Source organism: Mya arenaria, chromosome 14 (genome assembly GCF_026914265.1).
Source record: "Mya arenaria isolate MELC-2E11 chromosome 14, ASM2691426v1".
Lineage (NCBI taxonomy): Eukaryota > Metazoa > Mollusca > Bivalvia > Myida > Myidae > Mya > Mya arenaria.
In genome coordinates this window covers 5896786-5910223 of record NC_069135.1, presented here as the reverse complement: position 1 = coordinate 5910223, position 13438 = coordinate 5896786, and the positions used below count along the sequence as shown (strand labels likewise).

General features: G+C 34.6%; 1 protein-coding gene across 2 annotated transcripts in view; it reads left to right on the top strand.

Moving 5' to 3' along the window:
• Positions 1-8097, top strand: part of LOC128216985 (cyclin-dependent kinase 17-like) — an 81810-nt gene extending 73713 nt beyond the window's left edge. Inside the window, exon 16 of one of the 2 annotated variants that reach the window (XM_052923758.1) lies at positions 2387-8097. In XM_052923758.1, coding sequence (XP_052779718.1) covers positions 2387-2418 — 32 coding nt within the window. In that variant the 3' untranslated portion in view covers positions 2419-8097. Of the gene's footprint in view, positions 1-2 lie in introns of both variants that reach the window. The other variant, XM_052923757.1, reaches the window with a different exon arrangement.
• Positions 8098-13438: the final 5341 nt, after the last annotated feature.

Here is a 13438-nt window from a genome sequence, read left to right as displayed (position 1 = left end):
AGCTTCCTCAGGTAAGTGCAGAACCTGCAGAGTGTGAAATGTTCTTATATAATCTAACATATCATACATGTATTGCTGTTTGTAACAGGCTGATGATTTACGCTTTTTCACTTTCTTAACCTTTACATTAGAAAATGGGGCAATGTTTTATGATTGAAAAAATGTAATAAGATTTGAGACAGCTGTTCTAGCTGTACTTTATACTTAACTATGTGAGCTAACAATCAAATAGTGCACATGTTACAGTTAACAACTATGCTGTTAACAATGGTGTTAACTTTAACAATGTTATGAACAATCGGTAGATTTTGTTAACAGAGAAAAACAGTTGAGCAATGGCATCTGTTCTTTTGTCATTGTTTTCATGTAGACTTTCAGCATGGTGTCAACTAAAAAAAAAACACTAAAGATATTGTTTCTTTATTTTCAATTTCAACTTGTATGCATTTCCTAAGTTCATTGAATAAAATCATGTATGCTTAAACTTTGCCTTATGGTTTCACAAGGAATGTACATGTTTTTATATTGCTGGCTTTGTTACAGAATTAACAGAAAGTTTGTTTAATTTCTGTTGACTGTGTTTGTCAGCTTGATCTATGTACATGTACCTTATCTGGGCTTTAAAATATTATTTTTGGAAATGTTCCATTGTAGAAGAAATACATCAAAGTTTGCACTGTGGCATGCATAATTATTTTTAAAGCATGTTATCACGAGTACAAATGCTGTAATTCTTAGATCCAGTCCATAGAACAGACTTAGCAGTTACCAATTGTGTATTACACCTTGCAAATAAGCACAAAATCAGCCAGTAATGTTTCAGCAGCTGACAGCGGGGGCGTGTATTCTATTGCTTTGGAAATAACTTGCCATTTTAAATAAAAAGTTGGATATGACATATTTTTAAGAAATGAATAATGAGGTCAGATTGACATTTGAATATTAAATTCTAGTTAAAGTTGTAATTTATTTGTATCATTGATGGAGTTACGATGTATAAATATTTACAGATGAAGGTAATCTTCAATGTAGAAGACAGATAACATATATCAGCACATAACTGCACACCCTGTGTTCTTCTCTGATGATCTCTGAGTTTCTTTATCATCATAAAACATAACAAGAGTGGGGAAATGTCATAAAAACTGATTGAATTACCTCTACTGCACATGATATTATTACCCACGTTCTGTGTTCAATATGCTGCTGTTTTAATTAGTACAATTTTGTATTATGAAATAAAGAATGGTTTACTGTGTTATTTTATGTATGTCATTGATGATCTTCATTGAAATCAGTACCATCATTCATTCATGTGGGTCCAAGTAACATGACCTATGAATATTTCTCCATATTCACGTACCATTTATTAGATACCGTAAATGACTGGGTATAAGACGATAGGGGGTATTAGACACAGGCAAAAAAATCCGTGAAAAATCTGAGAAAAAACTTTTAATCTATGTTTTGGGTTAAAGGACGCATAGAAAATATGTTAAAATCGTCTGCCAATCTTGGCCACCATGTTTGTTGACAGTGACGAAATTATTTTTTTTCGTGAAAATGGCGATGGTTATCTTTAAAACCATACAATGATAATGCAAAATATGTTTCATTGTAATTCGTTTCATGTTAGGATAGGCACTGAAAATTACTTAGTATGACAATTTGTTTCTGGATGGCACTGAAATGTACCTTTTATGACTATTTGTAAGATTTCTTTCTGACAGTATATCGTAAACAATAACCTGTCGAGAATGAATAGGGAAGTTACTGTATGCAAAAACTTTATATTGTACGGGCTTGTTCTCAAAGTGTCAACACCTACAGAAAAGAATAAAGAACATGGAAAAGTGCGAAAAATCATGACCATTATTGCATCAGTTTGTAGTATTGGTATGTTAAACAGGTCTAAAGGCAGTGCGAATTTTTCACACCTTATCGTACAACTGACAAAAATATTTTGGCAGTGCCCAACTTTGCTTTTTTATATGCATGTTTAATTATTGTTTTATTCAAATTAATATTGAATAATTTAATCCGTAAAATATATTTTTTTTAAATTATAAACATCTTGAGATATACCGTATCCCGATCTTCAACTGCCGTTTTAACCCGTATATACTCAATCGATATGACGTGAGTAACTTCCCTTTCTACATAAATCTAAACAAACTCTCGGCCTGAAATCGGCCCCAGAAAAAAGTTCAAAAGCTTGGTACTGGGTATTATACGTAGGCATTTTTTTACATTGAAATCTGAGGGAAAAAAATGTGTCTTATACCCAGTCATTTACGGTACATTTGGTATAATCTTGCGAATAATAATCCGGAATGCCTTCTATTAATGCTGTCATAAATTACAAAATATTTTTATGTATTTTCAGGTAAAATCAGGCGTCAAAGCATGCTGTTCTAGGACTTGGCCGATCAGGCTAAAGTCACAAAGGGGAACAACTCAACAATAATCAGCGCACTAGTATTGTGTTACCTCCCCTACACAAAACTGCTTGAGTCAATATGGAAGATTGAAAGCTGCATTTTGTGTTTGGAGTGATCTGTTTGAGATACACATATTCTAATCACTGAAAGACATTTCACAGATAATGATCCAGTTCATCTCGAGCTATGTTCACTCAAGCTTAACTGTTATATAATCAGTCTATAAATACACTGAAAAAATTCTGACCATGTGTAAAAAATAATTAGGTGCTGTGATGTATTTTTTTCTTTTCTGCTATTGCATGATGTTTCATCAAGCATCTTAGATAATCATGTGACTTACGTGAAAGGGGCCTTAAAGGGGGAAATTGGGCCTTTTGAGCCTCCCTGAGCCATGTGATAGTATAGTTTGAGTCCCTTTTGGGGCCTCGAGGTGTGTGTAATCTTGTATACAGGAAACTATCTCCGAATTTGGGGAACATGCTCTATGTGCTTTTAAAACAACTTCTGTAGTGAAACTGATTGGTTTGCTGTACATTTTTGCTTCTTGTAAACTTAGGCTTTATTTTGATTGATGGAAAGAAAAAATTGTCGGGAAACAGTTTGGCTGTATGTTGATGTAAGATTATATCATGATTATACTCATGTTAAACAATCTTGTTTATTTGTAGCCCATCCTGCAAAATAGATAGGAGAAACATTTGTAGAGTTTTATAAAGGTTTATTTATGATATTTTGTATTTTTTAAAAATTGTGATTTTATGAATTTGAGTACTTATTTTTATGACTATAATCTAAACTGGAACAGAAAAACAGTTAAACAGAGCTTTAATTGTTTTAGCGATATTATTTAAACGCTTGTTTAATTATTTTTGTACATACAGGATCATGTTTTGATGAAAACTACACGTATCTATTGCACAAAATTAGCTTTTATTATGTAAATATGAGAACTATTGATATGTTACTGTCATTTTTTGTGTTGTAGAATTATGATAACATGGTTATGTTCACAGAAGCCAAAGGCATCATGTTTCACTGTCATCATATGAATGTGTGATATTCCTTTTCATGAGTTCGTGTAATCTTGGATCATTGTGTACAGCTGCATACTGTATGGTATCATTAAGAATGTAGTAAACAACAACTTAACCCTTATCAAAGCAAGTTTATTACTATTTTGTGATATAGATTTTTTTAAATGCAAGTTATTGATCTAAAACTTTCTAATTCACATGTATTTCTAACATTAAGATTCTTTTCAAGTTCATTAATGACAGGGTAAATATTTTGCTGCTCTTTATGTTCATCTGAACTAAAAATCAAAAACCTTTCACTCACTTTCACCGGTCTAGTTCCACTAAGACACTGGAGGCACGGGCCTGTGCATCATGGTGGCCATTTTAATATAAGATATGCAAAAAGAAATACTGGCAACCCCCTAGTACAAAAGGCCTGGGACCCATATCAATAAGAAATCTTAGTCATAGACATTATACTGCTTATGAGTGCTAAGGTAGACCAGTTACAAGCAGAATATATGCGATAAATGTTAATGGAGTGACACCTAGTAATCTAAAATATTTAGCCTTATGATCGTTATAGATACGCGGCCCTGGGCATCTACTTTGGTTAAGCTTGTTCTGGGTGTTTTTGTTTATTCTCTGGCACATGTTCTGTTGAAGCTGGGTGATTGTATAAGGTGCTACATTGTCTAATTTGTGGTATGAATTTGTTACTGTTGTTAGATTTTGCATTTTACTTTGAGCTTACTCTTGTCACAGGCAATGACTAATATTCTTTAAGCTTTTTTGATGCCTTTGAAGTGTTGTTTATGAAATAATTTATTTATGTAATTGATCTTAATTTTTAAGAAATTAAGCAATAATTTTATCAGAAAATATCTGCTAAAATAGTCTGTTGAACAGGAGAAATTACATTTATGTAAATTACTATAATTTTCTGAAATTTATGTAAAATAAGGAGAAGAAATTCCTGTTTTTCAAAAATGGTCCTTTCTATTGGTAAGAACTGCATTTCTGTCTCATTTGGATTTGAAAAAGGCAAATATGTGCCAGATTCATCTTGAATTAAAACGGTAATTGTTAGCAATATGAATGAGGAATTTTCTGTAAGAAAACGTTAGCTGCAAGACATTTCCTAGGCGAGGAAAGAGAGTGCACCTAGTCAACAGATAGCTATTTATTTCAAGAGAAGAATATTTTTAGTTTCTCATCCAGATTTTAAACAAAGTTGAGGGTGGATTATTTTTTTAATAAAATCATTGGGTATGTCTGAATTTTGGGGTCATTTTGCTGAAGGCTGAAATTCCAACTTAAAAAATAGGGCTGGCTGTTTCAGGATGACAGACTAAAAACATGTTTTCTCTAGCTAGTATGAATGTTCATTTTCTTGCAAGAAATTTGAAGTGTTAAATGATAATTAATCAATGTTTTAATTATTTGCATTAATCAGCTTTTATAATAATGTATATGGACCTTTTTTCAAGACTTAAAAGTATGCCAGGACAAAGCAGTGCTTTGTTTAGGTTTTGTTTAATAATTTTTGTGCTGCTTTAATTCTGTAATTGTCTTCATATTTGCTAATTGACATTGTTGTGTTTGACAGGACATGAAGAAGAACACAGAGAACATCAGATTATTTACACATGCTTTATATTTCAAAATTGTACAAATAATTTTGGTATGTCAGTATAACACACTTTTCAACGTACCGCCAAAATATCATGAAAATAGTTGAATCACTTTTTAATCTCAACTCATTTTACCACTCAAAAGCATAGCATTATTCAAAATCTTATTTACTGTTTTTATAAGTGCATTCTGTAGATTATGTTCGTAAAAATATTCTTTATTCTAAAGAAAATAATTCTAGAACAAAAAATGTACTATAGCATTTGTTGAACACAGTTTTACTCAATTGCTATATGGAATAATTAATGTTATATAAATATCACACAAAGCAAACCTATAATCCATGTGAAATTTAGCATTGAAAAAGATGTAAACAGGTATGACTTTGAATTCTGTTTTTAGGTTTTGAGGTAAAATCAGTTGAGATTGAGAAACGAGTATTTTTGTGATATTGGAGCCAGAGTTTTTAATTTTAAACTCAACTTTGAAGCCTAAACACTTAATCTTGGAATACCAGTTCCATAAAACTTTGCTAAACATTTTGTATGTTTGTCCATGCAAACACATTATTAAATCATAAATGTAATATATTCGTACAATTTTTTTCTACTATCTCATCATAAACTTTACACTTTAGTAAATATACGATACCAAAAATAATTCTTAAACGGTTTAGTTGAATATCTCTGTGTTTAAAAAGATGAACCAAAATTTCATTAGTTTCGTCCATGTGTTTGTTTGTCTGTCCATTATTGGTCAAGCATGTAGAAGGTCATTCATAGCCATTGTAGAACAGTGATGCCTGTAAAGTAATGGTTTGTTTGCAGTCATCAGACTCACTAAAGTCTTAAAGTACGCAGTTTTCTCACATATGCTGTTCCGTTAAGTATTAAATCATCTTTCATTTTGAGCTTTCAAGTTTCTTCAATGTAAACAATTAAGGTGTTGTCCATGCCCTGGTGTTGGTGTCATTGTTGGCAACAGCATCGTCGTTTTCAACATTTTTGCAAAAATGTGAAACTTGGCCATAACTCAAAAAGCAATCGAAGCATTCCAATGAAACTTTGTACACAAGGTGTAACCATAACAGAGATGTTACACACATGTTCAGCAAGGGTCATAAATCTGGCTGAAATGATTGATTAAATAAGCCCCTTTGTTCCACTTACAAAACAGCAAGAGATATGTGTTGGCATTCTCTCTGCGGAGCTTCTGTATCCTGACCTACCTTGAGCGTTGGCATTCTCTCTGTGGAGCTTCTGTATCCTGACCTACCTTGAGCGTTGGCATTCTCTCTGCGGAGCTTCTGTATCCTGACCTACCTTGAGCGTTGGCATTCTCTTTGTGGAGCTTCTGTATCCTGACCTTCCTTGAGCGTTGGCATTCTCTCTGCGGAGCTTCTGTATCTTGACCTTCTTGAGCATTGACTTTCCCTCTGCTGAGCTTCTGAAACTTTACCTACTTGAGCATTGACGTTCTCTCCCCAGAGCCTCTGTATCTGAACCTACCTTTAACTTTAATGTTTTCTCCGTGGAGCATCGGTACCTTGAGCACTGGCGTTCTCTTCGCAGAGCTTCTGTATCCTGACCTGCCTTGAGCGTTGGCATTCACTCTGCGGAGCTTCTGTATCTTGACCTCCCTTGAGATTTTAAGTTCTCGCTGAGGAGCTTCTGTATCTTGACCTGCCTTGAGCGTTGGCATTCACTCTGCAGAGCTTCTGTATCTTGACCTCCCTTGAGATTTTAAGTTCTCGCTGAGGAGCTTCTGTATCTTGACCTGCCTTGAGTGTTGGCGCTCTCTTTGCAGACCTTCTGTATCTTGACCTACCTTGAGTGTTCGCGTTCACTCTGCCGAGCTTTTGTTTCCTGACCTACGTTGAGCGTTTAAATTCTCTGCGAAGCTATTGTATCTTGAACTACCTTGAGCATATGCGTTTTCTTGGCTGAGCTTCTATATCCTGACCTACCGACATCTGGGTTGGTTCCCTGCAAACATTACAATTGTTAAGGATGGCCTTTCTTATATTTGGCCCTCATTTAAACTACCATACTGTGCCATTGTTAACTGTCATATCATTAAAATAAACATTTTTATTTTTCATTTATTTTGCAGACAGTCTAAATACATGTAGTTCTTAATGGTGAAATTATGACAAATTGAATTACAAAAAACACTCAAAATAATATTGAAAGCATATCCATACATTTTTGTTGTCACTATTTTTGCATTAAAAACATGTCTCTATGGTATATATCTTGTACAGAATTGTGTATTTATTGCCCTTTAATTTTGTTCACTACCAAATAATAACTGTCTTAGGTATTTTTGTTTTCACAGTGTTGAGAATTTCACCTTGAACATGTATGACAATTTGATTATTTGTAGTTTTTCTTCCATAATTAGCAGCCAAGAAACATAGAAATAAAATTGATGGCATGAGTTGTAAAACTGTAGATTCCAGGACTTCAAAAAAAGTTTTATTTTATTAATTGTCACAATTTCATGGGGTGTGTATTCAAAACTTATAGCCTTAATAACCATTCATGTAAACTGAACCAATTTATATCTTCTAGGTCTCACCTTAAACCTTGTAAAAATAGTCAAATATTTTTATAAAATAAAATGTCCTGTACGAGGGTTGATGGTGAAATTCAGGTAACTTTAATATAAAAACATCAAAATAAATGTTGTTTAAAATGTTTGTAAATGGGTAAATATATTTCTTATATATATATATATATAATTTGATAACAGAAATCAAGATGATAAAATACGTCCAATCAATGTAGACTTCTATAATCTTTATTTGTACCAAGATGAAATCATTTTCAGCAACATTTGTTCTTTGTTATGTTAAAATTCTGTGAACAACCCTCATGCATAGAGAGACTTGTTCAACAATAGCCCCATTTCTGTGTGAATCTGCCTGTCATAGCTCATGTCTTGTAATGCCCTCAATGAAGGGCACTTTGTAATGTCAATAAAGCAATCTGTAATACTGACTTTGTGTTGTTTTTAGTATGCCCTATACAACGGCTTCACTAAACAAATCTTAATTGCTTACTGGTGCTCAAATGAGACCTAACCTAGGTGAAAATTTCTGCTCAATTGTCATGAAACTCAGAATGTGTGTCTAGTTCAGGCATTGCTCACAAGGTAAAATATATGAATAAGAGTATTATGCTCCCTGAAAGGAGAGTGTAATTGTTGTCCATGTAACCGTCCATTCCCATATTTTGTTCATTCAACACCGAACAGAGGGATTTAGAAATAACAAGTGTTTACCACATTAAGCTGACATGTGGAATGCATCTTTTCTAGGGTCAAAAGTCAGATACCATGTTTTTCATGTTCACTCCATTACCGTTACCATTTGAGAGATTTTATAATAACTTGACACATTCTTGAACACATTGAATCGACATTAAGAATTGATGTTAAAGCAACTGAACTTCAAGGTCATAGCGAATAATTGGGGTTCAAAGGTCAGATAGCTAATTTTCATAGCCATACATAGGGGTCAAGCGTTGCTCTTTTACTGTGTAGTATGATATCAGTATTTCTTTTGGCAGATAAGCAGTAATTACTATGTCTCTCCTATAACTAAATCGATACATACTGTTTTTGATACAATAGGAATTGCCTTGTTCTGTTCATTCACCTGTCTGTGGGTGCGCACACACTGATTGGTATATATTGGGTTCTATTTCCTTCATTCTATATTATAATATAGGACATACATTCATAAGTTAGCACTTATTGGTAAAGGTAAGTAGGCAATTGTTTGGTTTCATTTTATAATGGGGAGTAAAGGCAAAGTACCCAACAAAGGAAGATTCCTTCGAGAAAGCGTCCTTCCGTCCATCCTTTTAAAGTATTAACTTTAAACTGAATATAAATATTGACTGTGTTAAGGAGAAGTGCTGTGTAGAAAAAACATTATTTTGTGTCATATTCCTTGTTCAGAGCATAACTTGAAAACCACTGTAAAGAAGTGCAGTGTACACGATCTTAACTATATTTAAGCTTATTAAGTACTTCAGTGCCTTTTGTTACTTATTCTTGTCCAGAGCAGAACTTCAAAACTAGAAGATGGAATCTCACCGATATGCGGCATTCAAGAAGCATACATCACTCCCACTTTATTACAAGATGGTGGTGTGGTGAGTTTTTTAGTCACATCCAGTCATAGCTCTAGCAACAATTATTCTTATAATTATTCCAATCAGGGCAGAATCAGAAACTAGTCTAGGGAATGGATTGAAACTTGGAACATATATAGATGGCATGAATTAAAACTGGGGCAGTTTGTCCTAAACAAAGACTTTAAACAATAACTTTACTATTTCTTCACCATTTTAAATGAAACATGGTGCAGTCTACGCTGCTTATGGAGCCTCGCCTTCGGTTTTTTATCAGAGTTTGATTGAGAATTTAGTTTCTTAAAACACTTCGACAAACCTTTTCACAATACGGCCATCTGGCGCAGCACTGTCAAAGCATTATTTTTGAAACAGGTTTGTCCAAGTGTTTGATGAAACTAATCACCTTATCAAACTTCGGTAATAAAATGACGGCAGGGCTCTTTGAGCGGCATAGTCTGCCCTTTGTTTCATTTAAAATGGTGTAGTAAAAGAAAAGTTATCTTTGTTTTAAGTCTTTATTTTAAGCAAATTGTTGCCTTCTGACTTAGCATATATGTAGTTATTTATCACGTGGTATACACACACTGTAGATGGCATGAAGTTTAACTGGGGCAGTTTGTCCTAAAGTTATCTCCTCTTGTTCATTTTAGCTTAACACTGAACAAAGCTTAAGTGTGAGTGAGTGCTTGAAACAATATTTTATTCTTCACAGGAATAATCCTTGGGTACTCTTTCAAAATTGTTAAAAAAATAGTTTCCATTGAAATATCTTGTTGACACGGCAACTGAATGGAAAAACATGGGGTGACTTGTTTAAACATTGACTTGTATAAAGAAAATATTCTCCTTCAAAACGACAAGGCCTGGAGGTAAGATATTTGGAATGTAGGATTGTCTAAAGGTCCTCTTCCGAGATGCCCTTGTGTCAAATTGACCCCGAACAGGAGGTCACTTGATTTACCGGTACATAGACTTATATTAAGTAAATATTTAAGAATCTCTATCAATAACTGCAGTGCCAAGAGCTGAGAAATTCATTTTGTGGCTTTGTCAAGTGGTCCTACACCAACTTCCTTCATATGACTTTACTTCCATAGCAACCAACATTTTCCTAAGCAACAACCGACCTCCTAAGCAACTTTGATTTTTTTTTGCAGCATTTTATTTCTAAGCAGCAAATGACTTTCTTTACAGCTGGTTGGACTTCCTTAGCAACCATTGATGTTTCATCAACCACAGGCCCATTTTTCCTAAGTAGCCAGTGCCTCGGCATTGTTACCATATTTGTTCTAAATAACCAATGAAAAGCACCTTTAATAGCAAATGCCTACCTGGGAAATGGCTCACTCTCATATATTAACCATTACATTCCTTAGCAGCCATGAGTCTCCTTAGCATCCACTTCCCATAACAACCATAGACATCCTTAGCAACCATCAACTTTCTTAAGCCCTATATATGTTCTTAGTAACCATTGACTACTATATACATTCTTAGTAACCATTGACTACCTCACCTATGTCTTGTTTCTAAGCAACCACTAGCTACCACAGTAACCACAGCAACCATATTTTGTTGTAACAACCATTCACTACCTTGACTTTAACTTCCTTCTCCAGGTGAGCGATTTAGGGCCACACTGTTTAAAATGTAAACATTGTCCAGGCCATTACTTTAAAACTAATCACAGGAATAATTTTTCAACATTTATAGACTACATCAACTTTTGTCTAGTGAAAGAATCTAAACTATTGTTCATTACCCAATCATAATGAAATTTGGTAATAATGTCTAAAGGTCATGTACATCAAATGAATCAGTCCAGAATCACCAGAGTTTCACCCCTTAAACATTCAAGTATAGTTGATTAATTTCTTATGCAGAGTGTTAATTATATATTTAAAGCTTGGAGACAGTTATTTTGCATGTTATCCCAGTCCAGTTTGACTGTGGTAGCACTTAAGTGATAGCATGCACCGTACTATTGACTTTCATACATACAGTTTTATATACACAATATGTTGAGATGGTCAAATTTGAACTTTCAAGGCAAAAACCTCCCAAATGCTGTGGTCGAAATAATTAACATCAGCTCTGAAGTTTATAGTGATTTTTATTTAAAAGTGTGATCTAGCTGTTCATCAAACTCAATTGAGCTATTATGCCCATGAATATTGTAACCAAGTTAAGTAACTAGATGCCAAATGGTAACACATTCAGCCCATTGAGAGAGAGCCTTTGACACAGACATAATGCTCTTCCATGCAATTGCAACATAGAAGAACATTGAGTTGAACAATACCTGGAATCTGCACACCTCTTCATGGTGAACCTCCATGGCAATTTTCTTTTGAAAATTGCCTAATGTCATGGTCAAATTACAGCCAGGACAAGGTTAAATCCAGACAAGTCCTTTCCACAGTACTCATTGTGACATTTAACCGCCACATGTGACCTGCGACTTGCAGACTTGCATAATAACACCACTTCATTATAATAAACATTCATGTAAAGTTTCTTAACAGGCAGTCTGGACATTGCACAGTCCCATCAATAGTACTTCATCTGTTGACCTCTAAGTGTGACTTAGGTCTTTAGGTGACATATAACCTCTAAGTAGGACCTTGGTCTTTGAGGTACCTGGTGACATGCAACTTCACCATGGTGAACCTTAATAGCATGTTTTTTGTAAATCCTATTAAGCAATGTCAAGATACAGCCTTGACAATCCTTTAACCAATGGTCAAGAAACAACTCTGACAAGGATAATTTCAACCATAGACCTCTAAGCATGACCTTGACCTTTGAAGTACAGACCAGGTATTGTGCGTTACATACCTCCTCATTATTATGAACCTTTATGCTACCATAAGTTTTTTGAAAATCCTATAATGCATAGACAAGATAAAGCCTTGACAAGGATCATTTCAATCTTTGACCTCTAGGATTGAACTTGCCCTTTGAGGTACAGACCTGGCCTCGTGCATGACATTTTGCCTTATGATGATGAATCTTCATGGCAAGTTTTTTTGAAAATCCTATAATGCATGGTCAAGATACCGCCTTGACAAGGATCATTTCAACCTTTGACCTCTAAGCATGACCTTGACCTTTCTGGTTTAGACCTACATGTAGTCTTGTGCATGGCATTTTTGAAAATTATATAACCCATGGTCAAGAAATAGCTCTGACAAGGATAATTTCAACCTTAGACCTATAAGCATGAGCTTGACCTTTGTTGTACAGACCCAGGTCTTACGTGTTACTTGCTGCCTCCTCTTCATGAGCCTTTATGCGAAGTTTTTCGAAAATCCCTTAATGCATGGACAAGATACAGCCTCATCATTTGAACCTTTGAACTCTAAGATTGAACTTGACCTTTGAGGTACGGACCTGGTCTTGTGCATGACACACCGCCTCATCATGATGAACATTTATGCCAAGTTTTTCAAAAATCCTATAATGCATGGTCAAGTTACAGCTTAGGCAAGGATCATTCAATCTTTGACCTCTACACGTGAGCTTACCTTTAAGGTACATACCTGCCATACCTGGGCTTGTGTGTGACAACCCTCCTCATCTTGATGAACCTTTATGCCAAGTTTTTCGAAAATCCTATAATGCACGGTCAAGTTACAGCCTAGACAAGAATCATTTCAACCTATGACCTTGATCTTAGAGGTATAGAACTGGGTCTTGTGCTCAACATGCAACCTCATCCTTGTGAACCTAAATGGCATGTCCTTAAAATCCCTTAATGCAATCTCAAGATAAAGCCTTGACAAAGATCATTTTAACCATTGACCTCTAGGGGAGCCCTTTTAAGTGTAAACATTAAATTCTATTAGTAATCTCTACTAAGTAACAAAACCATTCACATAAATAATATTGATAGCATTCCGCATTTATTAACACTTTTTAATATGTTTATTGTTGGCACTGGTTAATAAGAGAAAATGATAAAGGATGATCAGATTGTTAAGCTTCGTTTTGTTCATTGACAACGCATACTCTCTTAATGCTCGTCCATTATAGTAATTCAGGTAGCATGGTTACAAAACAGGTACTGTGGTAACAGGATTGTTGCCTTTAAGACCATCTACGATTATGGCAGTGCAGTGCTTTTCAGGATATTAATTTTTTATTACCATGAATTGTGTACATGAATGACCTATCTCTGGGTGAAAACAAAACACCA